This window comes from Colias eurytheme, chromosome 23, assembly GCF_061535395.1.
Source record: "Colias eurytheme isolate Ceu_HAF_F1 chromosome 23, ilColEury1 Martin Lab GWU primary, whole genome shotgun sequence".
NCBI classification, from domain to species: Eukaryota; Metazoa; Arthropoda; class Insecta; order Lepidoptera; family Pieridae; genus Colias; species Colias eurytheme.
Window position 1 is genome coordinate 2,768,425 of NC_143002.1, and position 9,210 is coordinate 2,777,634.

The following is a 9,210-nucleotide window of genomic DNA, read 5'->3' on the forward strand; positions in this document are numbered from 1 at the left end:
AAGTATCCTTCATCCGTTGTTATAGAGTAGGTTGCTGGTTGATCAATTGTAGGTTAATGAATTTTATATGACCAATGACCATATAGGAGCAAATTAACAAATTTGATTAAGAAATTAAATCCTAAGCCATTGAATCACCACTCGGAATCTCATTATGTAATAGCAAGTGCAACGCAAGCGCATCATTGCAGTATGGATTGGAATAAACGACATCTTTTGTGGAGATCGAATTCAAAAAATTAAAAGGATACCGTAAGTTTTTGGAAAGAACTGACTTTTTTAAGCTAAAATGTAAATTGCATTGCTATAAAGGAATGAAATTGTTCTATTCTGAAGTTCCTTAAAGGTATCATTCACAAAGTTTTCGTGTAATTGGCTTCCACTTATCTTCAGTCAATCTTATGAGGCTGTACCACCCATACATTATAGTTGACAGAAATTCATATTTAAATATTAATCCCTTGACTGTACAAGCAACTGCATAAATGCATCGATGCATCCCTCTCAGCAGCTTCACTGTACCGTGAAACTAAGCGCATATAAACGCAAATACTGTTACAGTATTAAACACAGTGCCTATCCCGCCACGAACGTGCGAACGACTTCAAAATGGTACCACATTACCTCCTCGTTTTAACACTGGCAGCGGCCGTAAGTGCAAGGACAGCGAGCACGAACCAGAACGTCGAAGAAGGCCGGAGTTCAGACGACACGATATTAGGGGACTTGAAAGTTGCATACGAAACCTACAGAGACTGCAGTGGCAGCGATCTAGCCAGTTGTCTGAAGCTCAAATTGGCAAAATCCTTAAACAGGATATCGAAGAGCGACGAGGTAGTGCTGCTAGGAGGAGTTACCATTACGAAGGATAAGAATGCAGTCGAAAAGGTGGACGTTGAGGAGGCGATTCCGAGAGGTCTTGACGAGAGCTCCTTGGACAACCTCATCTTGGACAAAATCGTTGGATTCATGCAAACTCATACCATCCAGGTAACAGACGAACTTCCTCTTCGATGAACTTCTTCTTCTTACAGCCTATATATTCAATCTTGCAGTGGTGACCTTTGGGATATTCGTTATGAATAATGGAAGTAAATAATTAAATTGCGCCAGTTGTAAAAACTTTGCTCATTTCTTTGAGATAATCTTTGTGCAAAATAAGTTCTATTGCTCCTTCAATCTTCTTCAAGCTTATCGCGTTATTTTTAATGTGGTTTTGTGGGTGTTAATAGAGTTAATCAAAACTACCCTAACCAATTATCTTAACTTTTGGATTTAAACAAAATGCGAAAACATTTTTTCTGTTATGTTTAGTACCTAATAGGCAGGCAGGCAGTAAAAATAATAACTTTTCACTTAAGTTGAACATTATCAGTTTTAAACGTAAATTTTTTATTATTTATTAATTCTACATTGTTAGAAAACAAACATTGTTAGAATAAATGGGTGGGTGAGAACCCAAAAAATATGAAAGACAGTATGTCATTTAATTTGTCCATTTTGAAATGTTAAGTAAAATGAACTCATGGCATCAAATTATCTCTCTTTTAATTCATGTCATGAAAGCTTAACTGACATTCCTACGAGCTACATAGTACAATTACAGAGCAATAATGCAACATTATTCCAAATTTTCGCATAGAATATAGATCATAAATCCATGTTAAACAAAATTTCTACCATTTTTAGACCCAAGCAAAAAACCTTTAACAACATCACTTGATTTCTCAGTACTCAGTTACGGCGTGAGTTTTAATTTCTCCTCTATTTTAATTACTGTCTAGTGTCCACTTTTCTATAGTGTCCATAATATGACAAGTTTCTAAACGTAACCTACTCTTTGTGAAGTTGCTTTGCAATGTTGAAAAGAAAGCTTTTCAACATGAACTAGCAAAATAATACGATTATTTCGTATTATGTATGCACGATTATGAATGAAAAGTGAGATTTGTCGCAATGATAATCTGTTTATGTTTTAAAATTAGTATTGAGTCTATTGGTAGGGGAAAAGTGTAAGTCATGAATATGTTTGTAATTTCTGGAATCTTAAAAATACTGTTTTTGGTACTAAAGAGAGAAGCCTGCGTCTCCAGCATATTGTAATTATGCATATTGTAATAATATTAAATCTGAAATGAAATAATTTTCATTCACCCATTCGTGCTAACCAAATGGTAAAAAAATGGAGCAAATTAACTTATAAAATTCTAATTTCCTTTAATTTAATTCATCGTAACCTTACAATAGTTTGGCTGAAGTTATTATCCTACTAATATTATGTTTGTTTGTTACTCCACACGCAAAAACTGCTAAACAGATTTTCATGAAATTTAGCACACACATAGAAGGTAATTTGCAATATCATATTGTAAGACCAATAGAAGCGGAGCAATGCGGGCCAAGCCGCGGGGCTCAGTAAGTAAATAAATAAAAGTGTTTTCGTTAGCATATTTTGTACGATATTAACTATACATTGTTGTTTTTTTGGTATCTTAATACTTCGCTTGACAGTTAACATGAAAGCATGTGTCATACATAATTCATTTATTTACAACCATTAGAAACCATTAGTTTTTGTTTTTTTAAGGCTGATTTTTCCATCGTTGGTTAAAACTTATTCATCGAATAACGTATACCATTTCAAAAATGTATTCAAATTGTCCTTATTTGACAGTTTACGGGTGACATTTTAAAATGTTCGTATAATACTTTATTTGACGGATAAATTTTAACCAAGGATTGAAAAATCGGCCCTAAATTCACTATATAGGTATGTAAAATGTAATATTTACTGTGTAAGTGGAACAAAAACATAAAATACAGTTAACTAACAAAAAAGGCCCAGATTATAATGTAATAATACGAAAGAACTTGCAAAATATAGAATACACAAACAAAAGCATTATAAAACTTGAGGAAACAGGATATTATTATTGTCAACAAGACAATAAAATCTACCACATAGAGGTAGATGGATTACGTTTATAGTTTTGTTGTTATATTAATTATATTTCTGATTAATTTAATTGAAGTTAACCGACGCAACATCACGTAGTGTCATCAAAGTAAGCTTAGAAAGACCACATGTAAGTAACAAAAAAAAACGCGTTTTAAAACCTATTTATTACAAACCGTACTTTATATAGGAAACAGTTGAATAAAATCAATTCTATGTATTAGTATGCATCCTGCATCATTAGGTTTATAAAAGGAAATCTTAATAGCAGTTCAATGTTTCTTTAATGTTGTACTTGACCCTTCACTAATGTAATTATTATTTAATCGTTACGATTAAATTACCGCATATCCTTTCACTCTGTATTAACTGTGATACATTTGTGCTTTTAAGCGTATAGAGTAAGTAAAAAAATAGTGACCAGTCAAATTTACGCGTTCTTAAAAGTTGTTTATCTTAGGTTACTATTTGACGACCTAAAAAATAAAAAAAATTGTCTAATGAAAGGTCTTCTTTATAAGAACGGATTATTATCTAACTGCGTATCGGATTTTAACCTCCAGATTAATGATTTTTGTGTGTTATATTTGAATTTTAAGATGACCTATTTCTACAACTAGAATTGTAAATTAGGAGGGAGTCAGGAATTTTAAACTTTTATTTTCATACTTACTCGTAATATAATTACTACTAGTTAATTCAGTGATTTATATTCTTTCATATATGCAGTAGCGATGAGGCTGAAATCTGTAAAAAATAGGTTAAAATGAAAGGTACATTCTTCAAGTGATTCTTTCCTGCTGTATGCGAAAGCAAATCGTAGAAATAGGTTACTAAAGTATTATATGAAATGTAACATATTATTATAATGAATAATAAAGAAAAAACAAGCTACATAATGCCAACTCTACGTCACTTTTACGAACATCGTTTAAAAAATTGCAGTTCTATGAAAAATTAATCGTGTTTTAAGTCCATCATTATAGTGAATGAATAATGGAAGTGTGAATGAATAAATCAGTGACTACTCGAGTTAGTTTCTTATAATAAATTACGCGACATTTCACGCCTCTCATAAATTGAAACAAAGCATGCAATAATAATTAATGAAGGCTAATTATTATCAGCCTATTTGTCAGTTAGTAACTTGTACTTTAGTATGTTTTATGAGCGTAGTTTATAACATTTTAAATCGATTATGACTTCACTATTAATGTAGAATTTATATATTTCCGTATAAGAATGATTTGTTGTCTTTGCTTGAATAATTGAATAATTTTAAAGTAATTTTAACTAATATACCTATTTGATAAAACTACTACAGATTTTCAGATATAAAAAAGCCACGTTAAAACATATGACTTTATTTATCATTATTTCAATTTATATTAAAAAGTTTTTTTTAGGCACGTAACACAGAACACTTTTTTAAACAATTCTAGGTACTTTTTGTTGTCGACAGCAAACTTGCTGTCAACAAATGACTATTTATTAAGAGGGACTTTTAGATTGTATTTGTATAACTATACAAATACAATCTAAAAGTCCCTCTTTGTCAATCATATCATCTTTATAAATCCGTGTAAGCCCTACTAAACTTTTTCCTAAAAAAACAAAACATCTGAAATCCTGAAATAGCAACCGTAAAAATGCATTTTCAATTGCGAATTTCTACAAGAGATATACGTTCGCATACCGTCCGTCGACGCACCGTAACGCTTTCTCTATATACATCTTTTTAATTACGTTCAATTAATTCATCTTGAGTTAAGAAATTAGTTTTTTCCACGCTTCACTCTATTAAGCATCCGACCCACATAGCTTCTTAGCTAATTGCGAGCGTTATGCGTGATGAATGCAGTTTTTCGGATGCAAATTTTATCTTGAAATGTTTAGCTCTCTGTATATGAAATAATGGGTGTTCATGTTCTTAGTATAACAGCCTTTTATGTTAATGATCGACTATTTTCATGGAGTTCTTAGCCTGGCGTAACATGCCGATTAATGTTCAATTTTACAAAGTGTTTTGATAATTTTGCATTTAATGTATTTATCTATAGAGACAAATACTCAAAGGTCTTACTATCTTACTATCTGAAAGGTCAACCTTTAGACTATAATATAATAATTAAGTAAACGCAACAAAACAATGACCACATTTAATAAAACATAGCTTATTACATCTTACATTTCATTCTACCACGCTTCGAACTACTGAAAAAGCCCATAGCCATAGTTTCAGATAAACTTCAAGCACCTATTGACCTGTATTAAAATATACCACATTATTCACAGATCAAATTCCCCACCGGTTCGGATCTGCAGCGCGCGTTCGACGAAGGCCGTGGTAGGAGAAAGAAGCTTGCCCCCCTCCTCGCCATCCCCCTCCTCATCGGGGGCATGATCGTGCCCCTTGCGTTCGGGGCCCTGGCCCTGCTCGCTGGAAAGGCCCTGATCGTGTCTAAACTGGCCCTGGTGCTTGCTGGTATCATTGGACTGAAGAAACTGTTGTCTTCTAGTGGTACTGGAGAGGCGCATGAGGTTGTGGTCTCCTCTGGGCATGGAGGAGCAGGGTGGAGCAGGTAAGGACCTCTTAATTGATATATACATATATGTACTGTGAGGTAGTTTAACAATTGTATTTGTACTTCCAGTTTTTACTGTAACTGTTTTCGAGTAATCTTCAAGAGTATCTTTGGTTATATACTTAGAGTCATTCGATAATTCAATGACAAGGATAAATGATGGATACCAAATATTTTACAGAATTATTGTTTTTACTGTTTGTTTTTTAAAATGTATTTCTTTAAATAATGCAACAAAGTTTATATTGTTAGATGATTGCAATTTAAGTTAAAGCTTATAAAGTTTAATTGATCGGATTTTCAAAAGCTTACATAACTTTCTCTTTTCTGGAATATATTATAATGCAAATATTTTGTTTCAGGTCTCTTGACTCACACGACCTAGCCTACAATTCGTACACGCAGTAACCCACCTAAGATATCAATTATCCTATTGTGTGTAGCGTAGAAGGCAGACTATTTATTTTAGAATAAGGCGTACATTTTTACAATCAAAGACAAAGCATAGCTTATCCGCGATTGAACAAAATATATGACCGTAAAAAGAAAAGAACGTACTAATAATTGTTCCAAAGATAATTTATATAATATTTATATTATGATGGTTTAATAATAATGACAAGGGCGAGCAACGGACCATGATGCAATACTTAATTTATTTTCTAAGTGAACAGTACCTCAATACTCTATTTAAATGAGTCATATAGATATGTATAATATGTAAATATATTTATGTAAATAACAATATGTAGGGAGTCTTTGGATACCGCTTTAAATTATGTATTAACATTTTATTATAATATATATACAAAGTATAGCATTACATAGGAGAATGTAAATAATATTATTAAATATATAATATATATATTTATATATGATATGACTGTGAATTAAACGTATTTATTATTATGTATTTATCATATCAAAAGAAATATTACAATTATATATTTTGATACATAAGTAAAAGATTGAATTAATATTATACGAATAATATATTTATATTATGTGTATATATGTAAATAATGTATCGCATTTATATATTATAAAATAGGTTTATAATATTGGATGTATTAAATGGAAAATATACAATTATTCAATATATATTTCTATATTATTTCTGGTATATATTTATCTATATTATGTATGTATTTATTATATTTTATATTTTTAAATATTTATTGAAATTTTCTTCATATTATAGCATAGTAATGCAGTACATCTTTTGAAAACACTATTAATTTATTGACTAACTTATTGCAATGAAATTAAACTCTGGATTAATTCATGTGTAATTTTATTTGTGTAATCCTTTTAGTTAATACTAGAGGTCCGCCCCGGCTTCGCCCGTGGTACATATTTCGCAATAAAAGGTAGCCTATGTCCTTTCTCGGGTATCAAAATATCTCCATACCAAATTTCATGCAAATTGGTTCAGTAGTTTAGGCGTGATTGAGTAACAGACAGACAGACAGAGTTACTTTCGCATTTATAATATTAGTATGGATGTATTTAAATTTTTAAACTGAGTTTATAATCTAAAAAGATATACTGGACAAAAAATTAGATGATAGATTCAATTATTATAATCCTCACAATTCTTTTTCTTTAATGAATAAACTGTATTATATTATATTGTTATTTATATCTCATTAAAAATGCCAACTGAGATCTTTTGTACTACCGTTATAAATATCTAATCCTATGGATAAACTATATTTTTTACAGAGGGAAGAATATGTCAGTACATATATTATTATAAGATTTAGTTATTTATTCCTAGTAATAATAAAAACATAATATAATAGCTATATTTAACAAAATAGGTTAAAATATAAGCCAGCGACAGAGTTGCGTACATTTGGTATTATCTCCTTACATCCCTTATTTATTATACACTAGTTTTGCTTCGCGGTTTCACCCGCGTGTCTGAGCTCCTGTTGATCTTAACGTAATGATAATATATTATAGCCTTATAGCCTTCCCCGATAAATGGGCTATCTAACACTGAAATAATTTTTAAGAATCGGACCTAGTAGTTCCTGAGATTAGCGCGTTCAAACAAACAAACTCTTCATCTTTATAATATTCAGTATAGATTTCATTCCTTTTAACTGTTTAGTTTGGTCTACGAAGTCCCTAAGTTCTATCAAGTCTGTCTCTTTGCCAAATTTCAATTAAAATCGTTGTTAATGGTGTAGGCGTCATAAAAATAAAAATAAAATACAAATTCGACCGTAATAGATCATGCCAAGTTCATCGCTGTTGTCTGAACAAAGAAGTGATTTTCTTTGCCAAACAATCAAAACCTTTTTAAATTGTGTGACATAGAAAGAGTAACACAAATAAAAACAAAATTACAATTAAACTAGTATGACCTGAGTGAATACAGAATTAGTGATGTTCTTTGAAAAATTTCAATCAAAATCATTTGAAATTGTATGGCACAGAAATAAAAACAAAACTACAATTAAACTAGTAGTACATAGATACTGCACACCTTCACAGGAACATGTTTTGTGAAATTGTATTACCTACTACAAACAAGTTACGAACACGTTAAGTGGATACTTCAATGATTTTCACCGTGACTCGTGTTCATTCATGGCTTCCACGTGAAAGCTCTAATATGTGATAATGTAAGAAAATTCAGACAGATTGCTTGAGGAGAAGATAGTTGAATCGTAGTAGGGATAGGTTTGTTCCAAGAAAATTGTTTGGAACATTATTATTCATAAGATAGGTTACATAGTAGGTATTTATAGTTTACTAGCTTTCCGCCCGCGGCTTCGCCCGCGTTTTCAAAGAAAAACCCGTTCCCGTAGGATTTCCGGGATAAAACCTATCCTATGTCCTTTCTCGGGTATCAAAATATCTCTATACCAAATTTCATGCAAATTGGTTCAGTAGTTAAGGCGTGATTGAGTAACAGACAGACAGACAGAGTTACTTTCGCATTTATAATATTAGTATGGACTATGCCAATGTTATAGTAAAAATAAAATTTGATACTCTTAAATATAACAGTAATTCAAGTATGAAGTACAGATACCTAAACATTTATAAATCTTCTTATTCTTCAGCCAAGTATCAGATTATGAAGTAGATTTAATTATGTCATCTAGATTTCTTTTATAATATGATCTAAAAGCTTTATTTTACCTATTCATGGATGCATAATGACATTACCCACAGGTGTTCGGACGTAATATATAAACTAATAACACTTTCATAATATCGTAAGCGAAAGCGAAGCGAAATGAGAGATTATCCATTGTTGTGACAAGCCATATAAGTTTACTTAAGAACAGTGACATCGAAGAAAGTCAATTACTATTATTAACGTAGCTTTACACATACATAGATCGAAATAACATCGTATTTTGTATTGATTGTAACTACGTTAATGTTTAGATAAACGATTTTATTGCGTAATAATTATATGATACAAGCTAAGAACATAGGCGAATGCATTATTCTTAATTTTAAGGATCGAAGAACGAAAATTTTATATGTTCCTCAATCCAAATGTGCCTAAAAGTTATTAAAGCTTTTTGAGCTACAAGAAAGATCCGTATTGCATTTAACTTGTAATAAAATATTACCCACTTTTCGTTTCATGAAAAACAGTATGAAAAAGTCATTTAAAATTACTCCTCATACCCTCATACA

The 9,210-nt window shown here is 31.1% G+C and overlaps 1 protein-coding gene across 1 annotated transcript; it reads left to right on the top strand.

Annotated features, from left to right (window-relative positions):
* The first annotated feature begins 553 nt into the window (after window positions 1–553).
* Window positions 554–6,349, top strand: Osi8 (Osiris 8). Its single transcript, XM_090115334.1, has 3 exons — window positions 554–990; window positions 5,252–5,538; window positions 5,904–6,349. Exons 1-3 carry the CDS (start codon window positions 610–612, stop codon window positions 5,947–5,949), a joined length of 714 nt encoding a protein of 237 aa, XP_089971460.1. The 5' UTR covers window positions 554–609; the 3' UTR covers window positions 5,950–6,349.
* Window positions 6,350–9,210: the final 2,861 nt, after the last annotated feature.

Excerpts from the sequence above, each read along its gene's own strand:
- Osi8 (XM_090115334.1), top strand. The coding sequence starts at position 610 with ATGGTACCACATTACCTCCTCGTTTTAACACTGGCAGCGGCCGTAAGT. Across the intron at positions 991-5,251 it reads TGCAAACTCATACCATCCAG|ATCAAATTCCCCACCGGTTC; the intron begins GTAACAGACGAA and ends CATTATTCACAG. Across the intron at positions 5,539-5,903 it reads GGAGGAGCAGGGTGGAGCAG|GTCTCTTGACTCACACGACC; the intron begins GTAAGGACCTCT and ends ATTTTGTTTCAG.